The 19845-nt window shown below is 66.2% G+C and overlaps 2 protein-coding genes across 6 annotated transcripts; one reads left to right on the top strand and one right to left on the bottom strand.

Annotated features, from left to right (window-relative positions):
* Positions 1 to 3594: 3594 nt before the first annotated feature.
* Positions 3595 to 17570, top strand: BAIAP3 (BAI1 associated protein 3). Of its 4 annotated transcripts, XM_086691659.1 has the most exons (34): positions 3595 to 3704; positions 7662 to 7802; positions 8004 to 8091; positions 8231 to 8311; positions 8686 to 8793; positions 9231 to 9290; positions 9428 to 9494; positions 9596 to 9791; positions 10134 to 10178; positions 10310 to 10387; positions 10509 to 10611; positions 10923 to 11030; positions 11129 to 11224; positions 11351 to 11454; positions 11722 to 11842; positions 12251 to 12375; positions 12482 to 12572; positions 12735 to 12791; positions 12873 to 12970; positions 13073 to 13124; positions 13214 to 13344; positions 13589 to 13712; positions 13791 to 13934; positions 14045 to 14137; positions 14239 to 14430; positions 14505 to 14573; positions 14650 to 14729; positions 14805 to 14913; positions 15285 to 15356; positions 15444 to 15524; positions 15618 to 15738; positions 15830 to 15953; positions 16045 to 16250; positions 16325 to 17570. In XM_086691659.1, exons 2-34 carry the CDS (start codon positions 7672 to 7674, stop codon positions 16426 to 16428), a joined length of 3459 nt encoding a protein of 1152 aa, XP_086547785.1. In that variant the 5' UTR covers positions 3595 to 3704; positions 7662 to 7671; the 3' UTR covers positions 16429 to 17570. The 4 variants fall into 4 exon arrangements, with proteins under 4 accessions (XP_086547785.1, XP_086547784.1, XP_086547787.1 ...); XM_086691658.1 differs by having other exon boundaries at positions 14650 to 14913; XM_086691661.1 differs by having other exon boundaries at positions 14650 to 14913; positions 16045 to 16186; positions 16325 to 16422.
* Positions 17372 to 19831, bottom strand: TSR3 (TSR3 ribosome maturation factor). 2 transcript variants are annotated; one of them, XM_086691670.1, is made up of 6 exons: positions 19629 to 19831; positions 19329 to 19527; positions 18824 to 19017; positions 18281 to 18457; positions 18019 to 18082; positions 17372 to 17745 (listed from the first exon to the last, which is right to left on the bottom strand). In XM_086691670.1, the coding sequence occupies exons 1-6, from the start codon at positions 19738 to 19740 to the stop codon at positions 17568 to 17570; spliced, it is 924 nt and encodes a 307-aa protein (XP_086547796.1). In that variant the 5' UTR covers positions 19741 to 19831; the 3' UTR covers positions 17372 to 17567. The 2 variants fall into 2 exon arrangements, with proteins under 2 accessions (XP_086547796.1, XP_086547795.1); XM_086691669.1 differs by having other exon boundaries at positions 19308 to 19527; positions 19629 to 19830.
* Between the last annotated feature and the right edge of the window lie 14 nt (positions 19832 to 19845).

Genomic DNA, 19845 nt, shown 5'->3' with positions numbered 1-19845 from the left:
CCCCATCGTGCAGAGTGATGCTGGGTATTCGACTCCCCCAGCTTTGCCTTCTGATGTCACACACGACCTTCACCCCCTCCGGGGTGGGCCGGCACACCTGCCCCTGGGCCAGAAGCTGACGCTCGGGCTCAGTGGACAGACACTGGACAGTGGGCTGCAGCCAGGCCGCCCACCCTCACAGAGACCCGCAAAGCCCTGTGTGGGCCTGCTCCCCTTCCACCGCCAGGCCTGGCGCCCGGGACCACCCTGGTCCTGCACAGGCGTCATCTGTGCGGGTGCTGGCAACTGGGCCCCAGGAGCCAGCATTTCAGGTGAGGGGCCAGACCCCCTCCCACCTGGAGCCAGCCACCTCTTCTGCTGGCAGAAGCACCCAGCATGGCCCAGGTGATGGGACAGGTTCCTGCAGTCAGCGCCGTGGCCAAGTCCCTGGGTGAGCCCCCACGATTCTTCTAGGCTCTCCTTCACCTCTGACAGGTGCCACAGTGCCAGTGGGAGCGGTGGGAGGAGCCTTACTGCCAGAAGGCTATGCCTGCAATTCCAAGGTCTGCCGCCAGAGGGCATCAGGTCAAGTATGTCTTTTTTTAAGATTTTATTTTACTTGATTTTATTTTTACATTTTTAATGTTTGTATATTTTTGATTGAGAGAGAGAGAACACGAGCAGGAGAGAGGCACAGAGAGAGGGAGACACAGAATCCGAAGCAGGCTCCAGGCTCCGAGCTGTCATCACAGAGCCCAACGTGGGGCTCGAACCCACAAACCGTGAGATCATCACCTGAGCTGAAGTTGGATGCTTAACCAGCCGAGGCCCCCCCCCAGGCGCCCCAAGATTTTTTTTTTTTTTTAATTTTTTTTTTCAACGTTTTTATTTATTTATGGGACAGACAGAGACAGAGCATGAACGGGGGAGGGGCAGAGAGAGAGGGAGACACAGAATCGGAAACAGGCTCCAGGCTCCGAGCCATCAGCCCAGAGCCCAACGCGGGGCTCGAACTCACGGACCGTGAGATCGTGACCTGGCTGAAGTCGGACGCTCAACCGACTGCGCCACCCAGGCGCCCCAAGATTTTATTTTTTAACTAATATCTACATGCGACGTGAGGCTCCAACCTACAACCTGAGATCACTAGTCGCACGCTCCACTGACCGAGCCAGCCAGGCGCCGCAAGGGTGAGGTGGCCTTACAGAGACGCCCCCTCACCTCCTGTGCTGCCTTTCTCCCTGCTCTCCAGCGGCCATCCATCTGGAGCCTGGGGGTTTTCCCCTGGCCCCAAGGAGGAAACCACTCTCCTGCCCGCCCAAAGCCCAGAAGGTGTGAGCCCCTGAGCCGCCTGACCCTCTAGGTGAAGTGTTTTGTGCCCAACTCCTGCTGTGACAAGTGCATGTCCCACATTGCCTGCTCCCGGCCTCTCTCCCCACTGTGGAGTCACCCCCAACCTATGGAGGCAGGAACTGAGTCCCTGGAGGGCCAGCCTGCTGTGACCATGGTCAAGTACTAGCTTCTCACTGAGAACCCCCCTCACTGACAGGTGCATACTATGTCCATTTTACAAAAAAGGGAAACTGAGGCCCAGAGCTGGGCTATGAACCCAGCTGGTTGCTGTGTGGCCCTGAAAAAGCTCTTTCCCTCTCTGGGCTTCAGTTTCCTTATCTGTACAGGGCAGTCGTAAGGTCTCCTCCACCCCAGCAGGCCGCAGTGTTAGGCCTGAAGCCTCGGCGGTGCTGGCCTCCAGTCCCTTGCTCCCCAAAGGGCATTGGATGGGGGTGCGGGCAGGGGCCCCTCCCCTGGCAGCTGCCCTTCCTAACTTCCTGTTTACAGCAGCCGCAGAATCTCTTCACCCCAAAGCCACGATGATCACCATGGCAACCAGGCCTGTGTTTGTTCCAACAGGTTGGCAGAATCTGAGGAAAGACTGCAGGAGGGGAGGGCATCAGCACCGAGATCCTGGCTCAGGACCCGCCAGTCCCCGGGAAGAATGGTAACTGTCCCCTCCCGGATTCCTGCCTCGTCGTCTCGTGCAGAAGGAAGCCGAGGGGTGGCTGGTCTCTCGCTCCCCTGCACCCTTCTGCCCCCATTTGCCTGGCTGTGCTGGGTCAGGATGGAGGCAGGGCCTGGAGACAGAGCTTCCAGAAGGAGAATCCACCCTGTGGTGCTGCCCCCCGCACCCCTCCCCCCCCCCCCCCCCAGCCGTAGTTCTGTGTCTCCTCCAGTACAGATGTGCGGAGGGCAGCTTGCATGTGTGTGGGTCTGGACCCAGGAGCTGAGACAGGAGGTGGCCCATCAGAGCAGTGTCCACTCCGGCTTGGGGTGATAGAGGAAGCACCTGGTTCCCCCACCCCGGGCTCCCCACACTCCCGCACCCACCCACCCGCACCACGAAATAAACGGCACAGGTGTTCACAGGCGGACGGGCTGCCTCCCTGTGTGCAGCTGTTGGAAACCTGTTCCTCCAGCCTCTGGCCCTTCCTTCAGCTCGGCTGACCCCTGGCCTCCCCCGAGCAAACTGTCCTCGCCTCTGGGCCTTTCTGTGTCCCACACTGCCTGGGGTCCCACGTTAGCGATGAGGTCCTCTGAGTTAAAAACATCTCCAAATCTGTCGATCCTCTAAATACAAGGTACCCTGATGATCCAACAAGATCAGCCAAAGGCAAGGCGGGGATCCGGGGACCCGGCGCCCCTCAGACAGCTCCAGAACCTCCACGTTCCTTCCAGGACCTCTAGCACCAGCGGGAACTTGTTAGAAACGCAGATGGGGGCACCTGTGTGGCTCAGTTTTCAGTCAGTTTTCAGCTCAGGTCACGATCTCGCGGTTGGGTGAGTTGGAGGCTGGCGTTGGGCTCTGCACTGACAGGGTGGATCCTGCTTGGGATTCTCGGTTTCCCTCTCGCTCTACACCACCCTCCCCCCAAATAAATAAACTTAAAAAGAAATGCAGACGGGTCACCCCTACCTAGCCCAGACTTTTGGCATCAGCAGGTCTGGGGCTGGTGCAACAATCTGTTTTAACGAGCTCTGCAGGCCAACACAGTGCGGTGCTGGCTCAAATTTCAGAGGCGGTGGAGGGTGGGCCAGGAAGGGTGCGCGCGGGGCATCCCGCCCAGGCCTGAGGTTGCAGGTGGCGCCAGAGCCCTCACCTGCGCCACCGGGAGGATCACCCAAGTGGTGATCGGGGTGGTTGTGGCGCGTCCCGGGTTGGTGCCTGCAGCACCCTTCGCCCGGGGTGCAGGCTGGCGGTGGGGTCAGCGCTTGGGCTGGGAGGGCGACTCGAGATGGCTGCGCAGCGCTTCCAGAAAAGTCCTCGCTGCGGCCTGGGCTTGTCTGATGCGGTTTCGGTGATTCTGGCTTCCCGAGGGTCCCCAGGGGACGGGGTCCTGACACGGCAGAACCTGCTTCCCGCTCTGCGCCTACCGGTGGCTTGGCCGACCGCTCCGCCCCCCAGGGGAGAGGGCTCCGTGGCCCGACCCGCTCGGCGGCCTGGGTGCGGAGGGGATCGCGCGCGCGGCGGGAGCGGCGGGGGCGTGGCGGGAGCGGCGGGGGCGTGGCGGGCGGGCGTGGCGGGGGCGGGCCCCGCCGCCAGGCCCCGCCCCCGCAGCGCTCCTGGTTCGGCGCGGCTGCTAGCGCGCGCTGTGCCTGGCGTCTCTGGAGCGGGTGCGGAGCGCGGCATCTCCGGAGCCCCCGACCGCGCGCCCCCCGCCCGGCCCACGGTGAGTGCGCGGCCTTTGGACGGCCTTGGGGCGCCCCCTCCTGCGACCGGCGCCCGGTCCGGCTCCTGCGTTTGCGGACCCCGAGGGGGCGCGGGGAGGCCCCCCGAGGAGGAGGGCGGCGGGAGGTCGCGAAGACGCTCCCTCGGCTCCGGGGAAATTGAAGCCGGCGCGTGCTCGGAGGGACGGTCTCGGGCCCTTCTCTGGGCCTGCGTCCCCAAGAGCGCCGGAGCGGGCGGGGATCGAGGAGGCGGGCAGCAGGACCCCCCCCCCCCCCAACGACGCCGGGGCCCCCATCCCCGCCAGGCGCAGGCCGCCGGTGGGTCGCGGCCAGGGACTTCAGAGACGCTCCGCGGGGTTTCCCAGGCAACCCGCCGGGGGCGGGGGTGGGGGAGATGCCCCCAGCGCCCAGTCCCCCCCACCCTGCCGCCAGTCTCCGTAGGACCCCTAGTCTCGACGAAATCCCTCCACGGGTCGGAATGGTGTAAAACAACACGCACCTACCAGGCTTCTGACCTGCCCGCGACCACCCGCTCATCAGGGAGGGAAGGACCTGGAAGGATCTGGGGGCCCCCACCCCCGAGGCTCCCGCGGGGAACACCGAGAGGAGGGGGACGGGAGGGGAGGGAGGGGGGACATCACGGTGGAGACCGGTGAGTAAAGAGCGGGGGAGGGAGCCTCGGAGGAAGAACGGACAGAGAATTTCATTTTTCATGCGTTCATTCTAGAAGCATCTAGGTAGCCCCTGACAGTTGATCTCAGATTTCCTGGGGCTTCAGGTCCAGCTGCGGAGCTCGCTTAAAATCGCATTCGCAGGCATCTCCCCAGGGACTGGGTTGGGATTAGATCTCAGGGACCAGCATTTGTGACGGACACGGCTGCTGAGCTGTGTGCAGGGGAGCACTGTCTAGGGAGTCACAGGACAGTGAGAAATCCAGTAAAAAAAAAAAAAAATGTGAAGGGAGTGGCTGGCTGGGAAGAGAAGGCTGAGAGGGTGGCACAGAGACCAGAATGTGGGGCCAGACATCCTGCCACTGCCCGTACACACCCAGGGTAGCACCAACAGACCCCTGCCCTCGCTTCACCAGGGACCGGATTTTGGTAAGAAGGGACCTAGTGTTCTGAGTGTTTATTATGAAGGTGTTTATTCATCGTGAGGGTGGCCAGGTGGCCACAGGGGACACTAACTAGGGAGATACATCTGGCTCTGCTCAGGTGCCCCTAGACTCACCCGCTTTGGTGCCACCTAAGCCCACAGGTGGGCTTACAGGGGACGGGTGTGGCTTACAGCCCTCGCTTTGAGTCCTGGCTCCGGGCGGGTCAGCCCAGCCCCGGGCTGCGAAACCGGACGGTGATAGCAACTTTGCAGAATTGTCTTTTCCTATTCACCCTGGGTCTTGAAGACGGCCAGGGGACCTAGGTGGTACTTTCGGCTTGGCCCCGGTGCCAGTGTGGCATTCAGCTCCTTGGCCAGCCTCACTTTGTCCGTCGGGCAGTCGCTCTGGCCCTGGTGGCCGGGCACGAGCGGAGGCTACAGACACATTTTGCTGTGTGCTGCCGCCCGGGGCCAGAAGGGACAGAGACAGGGAGAGCTCAAGGAGGGGCTCTGTTGGGGGCCGGCAGAGGGTCCCTGCAGCCAGCAAGTGCTTCCTGGGGGTCAGCCACGCACCCACCGCTGGTGCGGCTCCGAGTGAGGTGCTGGCTGGCTCCCAGGGCCCAGGCCATTTGGTGCAGAAACGTCATCAGTGCCCCAGCAGCCAGGGGTTTCCAGGGCGACTGGAGGAGTGTCTGGGCACCCAGGGATGAGCCATCTCTCCCAGACACCGGTGACCAGACGCCACTTTTGCCCCCGTCTGGCCCGTGGGCTGAGGGAGGGAGCCCCACGGAGGGGGAGCCAGCCTGTCTGGACCCCCAGAAGTCAGGATGTGCCGGGAGCTTAGAGCTTGAGCACCACAGAATGGAGTTCATCCCTGGCCACTTGCTGGCTCTGTGGCCTGGAGTAAGCGCCTAACCCCGGGGCCTCAAGCTTGGGGCCTTTTGGGGGCTGTGATTATGAGGTGAGGTGGCTCCCCCTCTACCCTGAACGTTTTATTGCCACAAAGACACCCCGTCTCTGCGGCTCAGGCCGCTTGGTTCCTGCGTCACGTTTGTCTCTGGGACTGTGAGCCCCTGTAGCCCCTGTCACACGCAGACGCAATTGGCGGTTGCCCTGGCAACGGCTCAAGCAGTGGCTGCTCCCTTGCTTTGGGGGGCCGGGGGGGGGGTAGCAGCCTCTTCCCCACAGCTAGAGAGGAGGGGGGTGCCCCGATGCCCGTCCCCTTAGCACCTCGCTGCTGGCGGTAGGGGCGACAGGGGGCCTCGTTTCAGGGCCATGGGCCAGTTGTCCTTTCTGTCCCCAGCTCCCGGGTCTGGTCAGATGAGACCCTCTGAGCCCAGCATTCCGTAGAACCAGGGCTGGGGCACCAGGGGGTAGGAGGATGTGCCATCTGCAGTGGTGGCCTGAGCAGGGACGGCAGCGCAGGGACCAGTGAGAGGCAGACAGACACAGCTGGGAGCAGGGATCCGGTTTGTTGAACAAAATCTGTAGGACTCATGAGGTGCCGTCTGCCCTGGCCCCAGCGCTCCCAACAGGGCACAGGATTCTAAGGAGGAGGGAGCAGACGTTAAGTAGAGATGTGCAGGAACACTAACTGCCCATGAGATCGGGGGCAGGTGTAGTTGGAGTGGGCTGAGTCCCCATTTCCGGTTTTGTCCAGTGAAAACGACAGTGCTTCTCTGCACAGCTGTGCCTGGGCTGGAGGGGCCCTCAGTGAGTGGACAAGTGGGCACCACCAGGGAAGGGGACCAGGGCAGTGGGTGCAAAGGCCCTGTGGTACCCTGAAGGGAGCATGATAGGTCCTGTGGGAGGCACAGGCTGACATCCTGGGGCAGGGAAGTCCGAAAGGTGGGCACCGAGGGTCAGATTCAGCCTGGCGGGGTGGGGGGTCAGCACTTTGCTCTGCTAGCTTTCAGCAGGGGTGCACGAAGACCACCCTGGGGTTTGGGGAGGCACAGGCGGGTCGGGAAGGGGTCGGGTGCCTGGGCTGGTCAGGGCTGAGCAGGGGCAGGGCTCGAGGGCCCACGGCTGCTTAGTGGTCCTCCTGCCCTTCCTCCGGGGTCTGCAGGGGACACTGTGGCCCCAGGGGGAGGTGTGCAAGTGCGCCCACAGGGAGACGATGGGGCGCTGTCCCTGGCTGTGCTGGGCGGGTGAGGGCTTCGCCAGCGGCCCCTCCTGCGCATGCTGGCCACTCGGGGTGAGGGGGTCTCGAGGAAGGCCCCAGGCACGGTGGCCTCTTTGTGCCCAAGCTCCTCTGCAGGATGAGGACTTTGGGAGTCCTGGGGAGGGGTTGCCTCCTGCAGGACCTTTGCCTGCCCTGGCCCCAGACTGGACCATTACAGGCTGGGTGAATTGGACACCCCTCCCCGACAACTCCGTCCCGTTCGCAAAGCGCCCAGGAGATACAGGCACTTGCTGCTGAGCGGTCCCAGGACCCCAGGGACACAGCCAGGGGTCCCGGCCCTAGATGGGCGGCGGCGGCGGCGGCGGGAGCGTGGCAGTACGGGCCCTCTGCGGTGAAGTCCAGCAGCAACCGTTGACGGAGCCCGGACTGTGCCAGCACGACCACCGCCTGGCAGCCTCGTCCCGTCTCCGGCGCGGCCCCGCAGGGATGTCCCGTCTTGCAGATGGGACACGAAGGCTGAGGGAGCCCGAGGGACCGGCCCCCGGTGGCCCCTGGGTGCCCAGCGCGAAGCAGCACGGGAGCCGAGTCGCAGCGGGAGGCTGCGCCGTCAGGAACGCGGCTCGTGTGCGCTTCCGGCGGAGCCGTTCGCCGCTCCATGTGCCCCCGGGGCGGTTTCTGGGGCCGGCGCGGCGGTGCCGCTGGGACGTGCAGGGGCCGCAGCCGTGCGCTCTGCCCGCAGACCGCCGGCCATGACGACCCTGCTGGAGATCAAGAGCAGCGTGCTGCGGCAGGTGCAGGCGTGCCCCACCTTCCGCCGGAGGGCCGAGGGAGAGCCGGCCGCCACCAGCGCTGACCCCCCGGAGCCGGCCGCAGGGGCTTGGTGGGTGCTCCGCGCCCGAGCCTGCACCGTCGCGCGCCCCCGGGGGAGCTGGGAGGAGCGGGGCGCGCCGTGGACGCCGCGCTGGGTCCCCGGATGTGTGGACACGGGGAATCCCCTCGAGGCGCACGGCCGGCAGCTGGTCCTGGGCAGGGGGCAGGTGTGTGCCGGGGTCCGGGTCTCAGGCCTGGCCTCTCCCTGCAGGAAGCCCGGGGACGGCGTGGAGTTCTTCGCGCACATGCGCCTCATTCTGAAGAAGGGGGAGGGCAGACAGGGCCTGCCGTGCCCCGAGGTGAGGATGGCCCAGAGCTGCTGCCCCGTGTGGGCCTCCCTGCCAGCCTCCTCTGCAGCGGGCCCCCACCCCTCAAACCGACTCCCACCGTCCCTGGGGCCCTCCCCCCTCTAGACCCTCACCCCAGTGCTCCTCACAGGTCCTCTTGCGCAGCGGTTCGCCAGCCCCTGCTGAGCCCGTTGACCCCAGCCGTGGCCTGAGAGCCCTGACCGAGGAGGAGGTAAGGGGGAGGGGGCCTGGCCCCAGGGAGGGTCTGGGAGCACCTAAGATGAGCCTGGCCCAGGATCTGGGGACAGGGTGGACACCAGAGGTGGCAAGGGTGAGTGGGCCGGGACTTCCCATGCAAGCGAGTAGGAAGCAGAGCTCAGGGGGCCAGTGCAGGGCCCAGCAGGTGCAAAGGTCCTGATGCTGGGACTGCGGTCTGCCAGTGGGGGGAGCTCCTGAGGACTGCCCCCCACCCCCGCCCCTCCCAGGCATACAGGGGGTGGAACCAAGGAGCCCCGACCCCCAGTGGCCAGGGCTCAGGGCCTGGGGCTGAAGGATACAGGGATGGGGCGGCTGGGACTCAGGGTGTGCGCCCCGCCCCACCCACAGGTGGAGATGCTCTATGAGGAGGCCTTGTACACAGTCCTCTACCGTGCAGGGACCATGGGCCCTGACCAGGTGGATGACCAGGAGACCCTACTGGGCTACCTTCAGCAGGTGAGCCCCACCGGCCCACCCTCCGTGCTGGCCTGGCCGTGCCTTGTCAGGGGAGCCCTTTCCTCTGCCTGGAGGCATCACCATCACCATCACCCATGTAACACACACAGATTCGCCCCACGTACGGAACACACACATACCCACACGTGCATGTGCAGATACACGTATGTGCTGGTAGGTGTGCCCGGGAGGATGGAGGGATGGGGACACACACACACACCACACACACACACACACACACACACACACACACACAAAGAAGGGTAGAAAGCACAAACCGACAGAGGAACGGACCCAGAGGATGGACCGACAGATAAACAGATCTTTCCTCCTCCTCTGTGTGTGTGTGTGTTTCCTCTGCCCCGGGAGGCCCCCAGGACAATGGCCAGGTTTGCCTCGGGGGTACCTGGGCCCTCACACTGGCCCACCCTCTATAGGTGTTTGGTACCAGCCCTGAGGAGCACGCTGAGGCCATTGAGCGTGTGAAGAAGGCCAAGGTGAGGCTGCCACCCATGTGGGCAGACGCTGGCCAGCCGCGGTGCTAGGGCTCGGGGTGGGGAGGACACAGAGCAGGGCCTTGTCGCGGTCACACCGAGCCTTCTGCAAGAGGCCGGTCAGCACCCTCTGCCCACAGGCCCCCACGTATGCCCTGAAAGTCTCTGTCATGCGTGCCAAGAACCTGCTGGCCAAAGACCCCAATGGTGAGTGGGGACCAGCCTGGACCTCGGCTGTGCCCGGGTCCGGTGGCCACGGAGGGACGGAGGGCCCAGGGCTGGCGTCTGAGGCGCCCGATGTGTCTCAGGCTTCAGTGACCCGTACTGCATGCTGGGTATCCTGCCGGCCTCGGGTGCCCCCCGGGAGCCAGGGCCGCGCACAGAGCAGCGCTTCAGCTTCCGCAAAGGCAGCAAGCGTGGGGGTCCGCTCCCGGCCAAGTGCATCCAGGTCACCGAGGTCAAGAGCAGCACCCTGAACCCTGTCTGGAAGGAGAACTTCGTCTTGTAAGGGCCCTGGCCCAGCTGGGCGGCAGGGCGGTCGGGCGGGGGGGTGCTGCCTGCTGGGCCAGAGCATGTCCTGAGGACGCAGGCCGGTGGCTGCCACACTGTGCCTGCCCCAGGGGCCCGAGTGGGGCTGTTCACGTGACCACTGTCCAGAGGAGGAAATCGCCTCAGAGAGCGGTGCCATGCCCCGGGGGCCACAGAGTCAGGATCCAAATCCGGGCGGCCTGTCCTGAGAGCTCGAGCTCGTGGACCCCTGCCCACAGCTCCTGAAATTGTCCCTGCCCTCGCCCTGGGCAGGGGATGGTCCTCCACCCTCTGGGCTTCTCTCCGTTTTGCTTACAGTGAGATCGAGGATGTCAGCACGGACCAGCTGCACCTGGATATCTGGTAGACGCCCCTGGTCCCTGCAGGGCAGCGGGTGTGGGTGCACCTGCTCGGGGAGGGGGGGTGGGTTGAGAGAGGACACTCAGGGCCCAGCCAGGCTCCAGACAAGCCAGGTTTCCGCGCCCCGCCCCTAGGGACCATGACGATGATGTGTCTCTGGTGGAAGCATGCAGGAAGCTGAATGAAGTCATCGGCCTGAAGGGCATGAGCAGGTATGACAGGTGGGACCCTCGTGCCCCCCAGACACCAGGGCTGCAGCTTGGCCACGTGGGCCAGCAGATAGTGGCTCCCCAGGGACCAAGGTGGGGCCGCCCCCCCCCCTGCTTTGCCTAGGTATTTTAAACAGATTGTCAAGTCGGCCCGTGCCAATGGGACAGCAGGGCCCGCGGAGGACCACACAGATGATTTCCTGGGGTGTCTCAACATACCCGTCCGGGTGAGTGGGGGCCGGGGCTCTGCTCACGGACCGCCTGTTTGTGGGGTCTCATCCTCCGGGGATACTGCTGGTGGGTCTGCCCTGCGACTCCCCCAAGCATCTCCTGGCCTTCTTGGGCTGGTGGGGCCTTGAGCTGCAGGGGGGGGGGGAAGGAACAGCTTCCTGGGTGTCCGGGCACCCCTGAGGGCTCACTCGGTGCTGACCACCCGTCTCTGGGGCCAGCAGAGCTGTGTGTTCTCCTCTCGGTCCCACAGAGAGTCCGTGGGAGGGAGCTGGAGGGGGGATGGCCGGTGTGAACCCTTTCCTTTCAGGAGGTGCCCGTGGCGGGTGAAGACCGCTGGTTCAAGCTGGAACCACGCTCCAGCGCCTCCCGCGTTCAAGGAGACTGCCAGCTGGTCCTCAAGCTGATCACCACACAGGTGGGGAGCCGTGGGGGGTCCCTTGCCCTGTGTCTTGGCCGTGCACCCCTGCCCACGGGCTTGGGCAGGGCTGGTGACGGGCGGCTCCTGCATTCCAGAGGGACACGGGCATGAGCCAGCGCGGGCGGGCGGGCTTCCTGTCCTACATGCTGCTGCTCAGTCGTCTCCTGCAGTTCGAGCACCGATCCGAGGAGGTAGCCTCGCCCTCCGAACGGGGCTGACCGGGCGCCTGGGGAGGCAGAGCAGGGGAGCCTGGGCACCGAGGGAAGGAGGGGATGGCGGCCCCTGCCTGCATCCACGCCTGCCCCCAACTCCCCCAGCCCAAGGCGAGCTGCTGGCGGGGAGAGCTCAGCGGGCCCGCGGCCACGATCCTCTGCCTACATGGCGCGCAAAACAACCTGTCGGCGCTGCAGCTGGCTGTGCTGTGAGTGGGCGGGGCCTCCGGGGGCGGGGCACAGGGAGGCCGGCGGCGGGTGGGCGGGCCTCGGGGCGGGGCAGGGCAGGCTAGCGGCGGGTGGGCGGGGCCTCGGGGCGGGGCGAGCGAGGGAAGGAGTCCTCTGAGTGGGAAGGCATGAAAGGGGGCGGTGCCATGGGGGAGTTGGGGGCGTGTAAGGGGCAAGTAGGAGGGGCACGGGGGGGTGGTCTCATCGGGGTCTCCGTGCCCATGGGCGGGGCTCCCCCCGACTTGCAGGCACTGGCAGGTCAGCAGCCGCCACCATCAGACCCGGACCCTGGACTACGGCTACCTGCTGGGGCTGCTGGAGGACATGCAGGCGCATTGGGAAGAGGCGTCTTCGCTGCCCCAAGGGCAGGTGAGCTGTTCCTGGGGGGTGTGCTGTGGGGCCGCTGGCGCTGGGGCAGACAGGGCGGAGTGCTGCCCACATGGGGTGCTCGGCTTACGGGGCCCTGTGGGGCTGAAAACAAACTTCATGACCCAGGATAGAGCGGGTACTGTGCAATGCTGAGACAGGGGATGTGTCCGAGTCCCAGGAGAGGGAGGTCGTGCCCTCCATCTGGGCGAGGGACGGAGGGAGTGGGTGCTCGAAGCTGGGTAGGGGGGACGGGGGGCGCCAAGGCCCTGAGGCCGTGGGGACTGTGGTGGCTGAGTTTGGAGAAACCAGGCCCACGGATGGCCCAAGGAGGCCCTTGCAGACTGGCTGCCCCTACCCACCCCGTGGGGAGGGCAGTAGGGGTCAGCTCCGACGGGCCGGTGCCCCCAGGAGGAGAGCCTGGCTGACAGCTTCAATGCCTTCTCCGAGTTTGGGCTGCGGCTGCTGCGTCAGCTTCGAGACTTCTTCCCCGCCACCAACAGCACTGCCGTCTACCGTCTGGAGCTGCTGCTCAAGTGGGTGTAGCCCAGGCCCTGGCCGGGGGTGGGGGCGTGGGGGGGTCGGTGGGGGTGGGTAGGGAGCTGGGCGGGGCAGCGCACAGTCAGCGGGCGGCCCCTCCAGGTGTCTCAGCAAGATGCAGATCTTCCAGCCTTCCTTTGAGGTGTGCTCCTTCCGGACCGAACTAAACGCGGACATCTCTGCTGCTCTGAAGGTGTGTCTGGTAGCGAATCTGTGCCCGGTGCCCGCCCCTCGCGGCCCACACGGGGGTGCCCAGCCGCGCCCACCCCCGGCTCCCGGCCTGCTCCGCCACGCTCCAGGGCCCTTTTAACCTCCCCCCCAACTCACCACCCCCTGTTGGTGGCTTGTCTTGCAGAGAGGCAACCGTGAGTGGTATGACAGGCTCCTGAACACCAAGAGTCCTCGAGAGCAGGTGCCGCGGGGGAGGGGAGCGGAGGGGGGGCGGCAAGTAGGTGCCGGCCAGAAGGTCAGTGTGAACCGGGCTTCCTCGCAGTCGGGGCCGCGGCGCCTCGCCGGGCTGGTCGAGCTGGCGGACGCCGTCTACGAGGATCTGCAGTCCTGCTACGGCATCTACGCCAGCCTCTTCCACAGGTGGGGCCCAGGGCTCTGCCCGCCGTCCCTGCCCCCGGCCCCTCAGGGATGCCGCCAGGCCGGTGGCGGGGCAAGCAGGTGTGTGCCATTTGTTCCCTGCAGCATCACCGACATCGACTTCTTCACACTCACTTTCCGGCAGCTGGAGCGTCTGGTGAGGAGGGGCTGTGGGGAGAAGCCCCCGGGCTGGAAAGGGGCCCGCTTTCCCTGTTGCTGGTGGCTTGAATGCGTCCTCCTGAGTAGGTGGCCGAGGAGGCCTGGGTGCTGACGGAGGAGCTGAGCCCCAAGATGACCCTCGAGGTGGCCTCAGGGCTCTTCGAACTGTACGTGACCCTGGCGGACATCCAGCGTTTCTGGAGCAGCATCCCCGGCCGGTGGGTGCCCTGCCCCAACCTATCCCGTTCCCCCCCACCTGCCCTGTCTGTCTCCTCCCACTGTTGGCCTCCCAGACCTGCACCCACTCCCACCTGTCCCCCAGCCTCCTCTAGGAGGCCTCTGGGACAGCCCGAGGGCCCTTGGAGGCAGGCTCTCCCGGGTGTCCCCTTGGGCCGGGACCCTGGGACGTGCTGGCTCAAGGTGTCGGATTCCGGGCGAGCTCCCACTGGCCTCCTGCCACAGCGACAGCCGCTCCCTCGCCCTGGCTGGCATCCATGGCCCGTTCCTGCCCGCTGTGAAGCTTTGGCTGCAGGTGCTGCGGGACCAGGTCAGGTGGAGGCTGCAGGGAGCCGTGGATGTGGACACGGTGAGTAGGCGCCCGGGCCTGAGGGTGCTGGGCTCAGCCAGGGCCCCCCCTTGCCACCCAGGCCTCCTGCCTTCCTAGCTGGAGCCCATGGACACCTCCTCCAAGCACAGCAGTTCTGCGGCCACGGCTAGTCTCTGCTTCAGTCACATCCAGGAGCTGTGGGCCCGCCTGGCATGGCCGGACCCTGCCCAGGCCGAGGCCCTGGGCACCCAGCTCAGCCAGGTGTGTTGGCTGTGCGTTGGGGAGCGTGGTCTGGGAGGAGACGAGTCTGGGAGGGCCGCGGGCCCAGGGGACACAGCCCGCAGCTCCTGAGCCCTCGTCTCCCACCGTAGGACCTGTGTGCGGCCACCCTCTTCTACACTGAGCTGCTGCGGAAGAAGGTGGACGCTCAGCCGGGGGCCGCGGGCGAGGCAGTGAGCGAGCCAGTGAGCGGCCTGGCGGGCAGGGGGCGGGGCCGGGGGCGGGGCGGGGCGGGGCCACCACCGGGCTGCCGACCCCTCCCCCCCGACGTGGGCCGCCTCCCCAGCTCTGTGTGGTTCTCAACAACGTGGAGCTCCTGCGCAAGGCTGCCGGGCAGACGCTGCGGGGTCTGGCGTGGCCGGAGGTGACCTCGGGGCCCGAGGGGGTGCTCCCGCGCCCTCTGCTCGGCTGTGCACAGGCCCTGGACGAAGACCTGCAGCAGGAGGTCCACACCGTGACGGCGCACCTGACCTCCAAGGTGGGCGGGCGGGCGGGCAGAGGACCCGGCCGCCCCCTCACTGCCACTTGGTGCTGAGCTCTGCCGTCCCTCAGATGGTGGCTGACATCAGGAAGTACGTGCAGCACATCAGCCTGTCGCCCGACTCCATCCAGAACGATGAAGTGAGGGCCTGGGCACCGAGGGGAGCGTGCGTGGGGTGGGGCCCGGGCAGTGTGGCATTGAGGATGCTGCCCGCAGGCCGTGGCCCCGCTCATGAAGTACTTGGATGAGAAGCTGGCCCTGCTGAATACCTCCCTGGTGAAGGAGAACCTTAGCAGGTACAGCTTGGGGCGGTTGGGCCGGTGCGGGGCCTGGGGTCCCTTCATGGGCACGGGCACGGAGTGTCCCTGCAGGGTGCTGGAGGCCCTCTGGGAGCTGCTCCTGCAGGCCATCCTTCGGGCACTGGGGGCAAACCTCGACGTCTCTGCCGATTTCTACGGCCGCTTCCACTTTACGCTGGAGGTAGGTGGAGGGGCCTCCCTGCTGGGGCTCCCAGGCCCTTGTCCGGGGCACCTGGCCATGTGCCCTCGGCCGGGAGGCCTGGCCTTCCCAGCCCGGACCGCTCCCCTGGGATCCCACCAGACCAGTGCCTCCTCCCTGCCGGCCGCCTGTGTGAGCAGCACCTGGGCCACCTGCCCAGACCGTTGTCTGGCCCCAGGCACTGGCATTCCTCCCCCCCACCCCCACGCCGCCCCGGTTTGCGCTAGGTGTGACAAGTGGCTCTGCCCCGGGGCTCCCAGGCGCCCTGGTGCTGCTCAGGGCTCCGCCTGGCACCGCCGCTAGCCCCAGCACGACCCGTGCCCCACATCCCTCCCACTTCGCCCTGCCCCCAGGCCCTGGTGAGTTTTTTCCACGCGGAGGGCCAGGGTCTGCCCCTGGAGAGCCTGAAAGACGGAAGCTACAAGGTGAGTCTGGCCCCGGGGCCTCGGGCGGCGGGAGACGGGGGCGCGGCGCCGGGGGGGCCCACGGTCAGCAGCCCCTCGGCTCCGCAGAGGCTGGAGGAGGAGCTGCGCCTGCATCAGTGCTCCACCCGCGAGTGCATCGAGCAGTACTACCTGGACAAACTCAAGCAGGTAGCGAGGCCCCGTGTGCGCACGCGCAGTGTGGGCACGCGGCCCAGCCCCCGAACCCCTGCGCCGCGGTCACTGGCGCGAGCCCTTCCGCAGAGGTCCCTGGAGCAGAAGCGGTTCGGACGCCTGAGCGTGCGCTGTCACTACGAGGCAGCGGAGCAGCGGCTGGTGGTGGAGGTGCTGCACGCCGCGGACCTGCCGCCGCTGGACGCCAACGGTGAGGGGCGGGGCCGGGGCCAGCGGAGGGGGCGAGGGGGCGGGGCCTCTGGGGGCGGTGCTCACGGTCCGCACGCGGCTGTGCCCCCCAGGCCTGAGTGACCCGTTTGTGATCGTGGAGCTGGGCCCGCCACACCTCTTCCCGCTGGTCCGCAGCCAGAGGACCCAGGTGAAGAACCGGACGCTGCACCCCGTGTACGACGAGCTCTTCTACTTGTGAGTGTCCCCCCCCCCCCCCCCCCCGCCCGCGACCCCCGCCCCCTCCCGGACAGGGGGCAGGGCTCCAGGGACTGCCCTTCGCCCGCAGCTCTGTGCCGGCAGAGGCGTGCCGCTGCCGCGGCGCCTGCGTGCTGTTCACCGTCATGGACCACGACTGGCTGTCCACCAACGACTTCGCGGGGGAGGCAGCCCTCGGCCTGGGCGGCGTCGGCGGCATAGCACGACCTCAGGTGGGAGGGAGCGCGAGGGCCAGGCAGCCCGTCACCTTGCATCTGCGCCGGCCCAGGGCCCAGGGTGAGTGAGGGTCCGGGGGTGGCGGGTTCGACGGCCGCCGCGGTCTCATGCCGGCCCCACCCTCCCGCCTGTAGTGAAGTCGGCACTGAGGATGCTGGAGGGCCGCACCAACAAGGAGGCGCAGGAATTTGTCAAGAGACTCAAGGAGCTGGAGAAGTGCATGGAAGCGGACCCCTGAGCTCCCGCCCGCCCCCCCCCCCCAGTCCTGCCCCGCATCAGCTTTGTGCAGTGGGGCTCATGTTCCCCCGTGTGGTGTGCGTGCTGCCCCGGCCGTGTCTGTGTGGTGTGTACCGTGAACCCCTTGCGTCCAGTGAGCAGCCCCCACCCTGGATCTAGGGGTAACTCGCGGGGCCCGGCCACCCAGCAAGCTTCTCTATCTGCAACCTTAGCTTGTGCAGCCCGCGCAGGGTTCCCGGAGGGGTGGCTCTGCTCCCCAGGAGACATCAGGCTACGTCTGGAGGCGTTTTCGGTGGTCACGGCTACTACTGAAGGAGGTGCCAACGGCACCCATGGCGAGACCAAGGACGCTGCTGGAAGTCCTGCGGTAAACGTGACAGCACCCTCCGCCCAGCAAGGAACAGCCCGCCCCAAACGTTACCAGTGCCACAGCCCTTCTCAGAGGAAGCACGGTCTTCGTTTTGTGGGGTGGGGAGTGTGGCAGGGCCTCGCAGGCCAACAGGAGGGATGGCCCAGGTTTGGGTCTGGACAACCCCAGCTGTGGTGGGAAAGGGTGGAGGGACAAAGTGAGCGTCTGGGACCCTTCACCCTCACCCGAGGGCACACACAGAGGTTTGCTAAGCAGCGCCCGGGTCTCCAATCCCCACCTGGCTCCTAGGCCTGGGGGAGGGTGCCCCCATGTCACTGTGAGGCCGGGACCTCATGCAAGGTCTATCGGTCAGGGTGAGGGGCCCCACGTCGGCCACTCAGCTGTGCAGTTACTGTCCCTCCGTGTGTGCACACGCGTGCCCATGCAAGATGGGCCCCAAGCCCGGCACCCCACCGTCCAGCGGCCCAGACCCTTCCCGTCTGACCCTTCCCACCCGACTCGGCCTCGCTGGAGACTGAGAGTCCCCTCCCCCCCATCCCCAGGGCAAGTGCAAAGAAACAGGCTCACACCGGGGTCTCCTGGCTTGCAGCTTCACTGGGAGGGCTCAAAGGCCTCAGAGCAAGCTGTGTCAGAACCGCGGGGACACAGTCCAGGGCCACTCGGTGTTGAGAGGGCTGAGGCTGCCAGCCTGTCTGTATCTCCACAAATCCTGCCGCTCTCTCTCGAGTTTCTTATTGCTCCGCCTCAAAAAATATACGTGTCTGCAACCTTTAGTCTCTCTGCCGTTTCTTGATTCCTTTCCAAACCTGGGCGGGGGCCCTGGCCTCTGCCTCCTGCTTCTGAGAACCCTCTTCAGGGCAGCCGCTGCCGTCTCCTCCGTCCTCGGCATCAGGACCGCGCTCCACAGGCTCGTCCTCGCTGTCGCTTTCACTGCTGTCTGTAAGCAGCCTGGAAGGGAGAGGTGCATTCACTAAAGGCACCATCCCCGGCACGCTCACTCACAGAAGCCCCAGCTGAGAACGGATTCTCCTATTCCGTGTTCTCGAAACCAGCACCTCTCCAGTAGGGCGGCCACGGTCCTTGACCACAGTCACAAAATCATCGTGCTGTTGTTTGGGGATCCACCCCCCCCCCCCCCCGCCGCCATCCACAGGAGGGGCCGAGGCCAGAGGAGAGCCCTGGGTCTGACCTGTCCCCATACTGGGAAGCCCAAGGACCTACCGGGTGCCAGCCAGCGGCCTGTTGGGGTTTGCAAACTCTCGCCCAGAATCCACATCGAAAGGATCTGAACAGAGGAAGCAAGTAAGAAAAACACCCACACGTGACCTCAGAGTGCACACAAGCCTCCCACAAGCTGGGGCAGGATGCGCCGCCCCCCCCTCCCCCCCCACAGCTTCTCAAAAAGAGGCTGCATGCCTGGAGGAGGATTAGCATTAGCGTCCTGGCACCCAGCCAGGGGGCCTGTGTCCGTGCCAGGGCTCACCGATTTCCTCCTCCCCGGGGTGCTCCTTGGCGCAGGCCAGGAACTCCTGCTCCGCCTGCAGCACCTCCTCTGGGCCGCTGCAGGCCGCGTACTTGTCCAAGAGCTGGCGGTTCAGGTCTAGGAAGCCCTTGCCCCATTTGAACTTCCGCAGCAAGATGACAGCAAGGTCGGAGAAGCCTGATGGTGAGGACACAGAAAACGCAAGGATGTTGACAATCCCTCTCCCATCCCAAGTGTGCTCCCAGCGCCCTCAAGGCCGTCCCAAGATCTGACACTGTCCCACGGTCCAGACAGCCTGCTCACCCGCCTCCGCCATCCACTAAGGCCCTCTTCCCACGTCTCGTGGGGCCGCCTGTCTGAGCCTCTACTGGGACCATAAATTCTCTGAGGACAAGTGGAGGGGTGACAAAGGTGGGATTGAAATCCTAGCCTGTCCACCTTGACCACCCCACGGGCCCTCCCGTCCCTCCCGGGACGTGCCAGCAGAAAACACACTGCTGGGAGCCTAGCCAGACTTCCAGGCTAGCGGGCTCCGGCGCTCACCGAGGATACAGAAGGTGGCGGCAAAAGCCTCCACGCAAGACAGTTTGCAGGGTCGGCCGTAGTTCACGGGGTTGGCTGCTACCAGGTGGGGCAGCAGCCGCAAGTGGCCCCCGCGCATCTTCCCAAACGGTGTCTCATCTAGTCGGGCCCAGGAGCAGTCGATGACCGCGACCCCACACCGTGCCACCAGCTGTCTGTCAGAAGCAGACGAGGGCTAGGTTCCGGGGGCCCGCACCACGGTGGAGTCCCGAAAACTGACTTTACTAGAGATACAAGAACATCATTCCCCGGCCCCGAAACAGCCTCAACGGTGTGTGTTCCCGGGGTAGGCTCCTTTATTCACTCCACAAACGTTTACTGAGGTGCTACTATGTCCTGCATTAGGGATGGGGGCGGGGGGCGCAAACTAGACAGGTAGAAAAGCTCAGAAAGGGCCGGGGGCTTACTGAGACTCCCCCCCACGCCCCTGACCCCCCGCTCCTACCTGTCCGCGGGGGACACGTACTGGGAGCCCACGGGGCTGAGCACCACGCCGCCGAACCTGTGGCCCAGGCGCAGGCAGCGCACCAGGCCCAGGCGGGCCAGCTTGCGGCCCGTGCAGCGCCGGGGGTCGCAGTGGCCCAGCTCCCACATGGCCAGCGGGCACGGCAGCCGCGCCGGCCCCGAAATGCCCTCGTCCTCGGCCGCCTCTGGCTCCACGGACGCTGCACCGGAGCAGAGAAGGGTACCGAGCCTCAGGCGCAGCTCCGAGGGCCCGCCCCGGGCCTGCGACCTCCGGCCCATTCCCCGATCGCGCCCCACTCACCGCGCAGCGCGGCGCCCACCTCCTCCGCGAAGGCCTCCAGGGAGCGGCCCGCGGGGCGCCGAGCGCGGCCGCCTTCGGCCACCGGCCCGCGCGCCGCCCTCCTGCGGCCCATGGCGGGGAGCAGCCGGGGGTCCCCGACACTCGGCCGCACGCCTCCTCTGCGGCCCACTTGCGCAGGCGCCGGGCGCCACTTCCGGCCCGGCGGCGCCCACGTGAC

The sequence above is a fragment of the Puma concolor genome, chromosome E3 (genome assembly GCF_028749965.1).
Source record: "Puma concolor isolate L17-30 chromosome E3, mPumCon1.1.hap2, whole genome shotgun sequence".
Classification (NCBI taxonomy): domain Eukaryota; kingdom Metazoa; phylum Chordata; class Mammalia; order Carnivora; family Felidae; genus Puma; species Puma concolor.
This window is presented reverse-complemented; position numbering and strand designations above follow the sequence as displayed.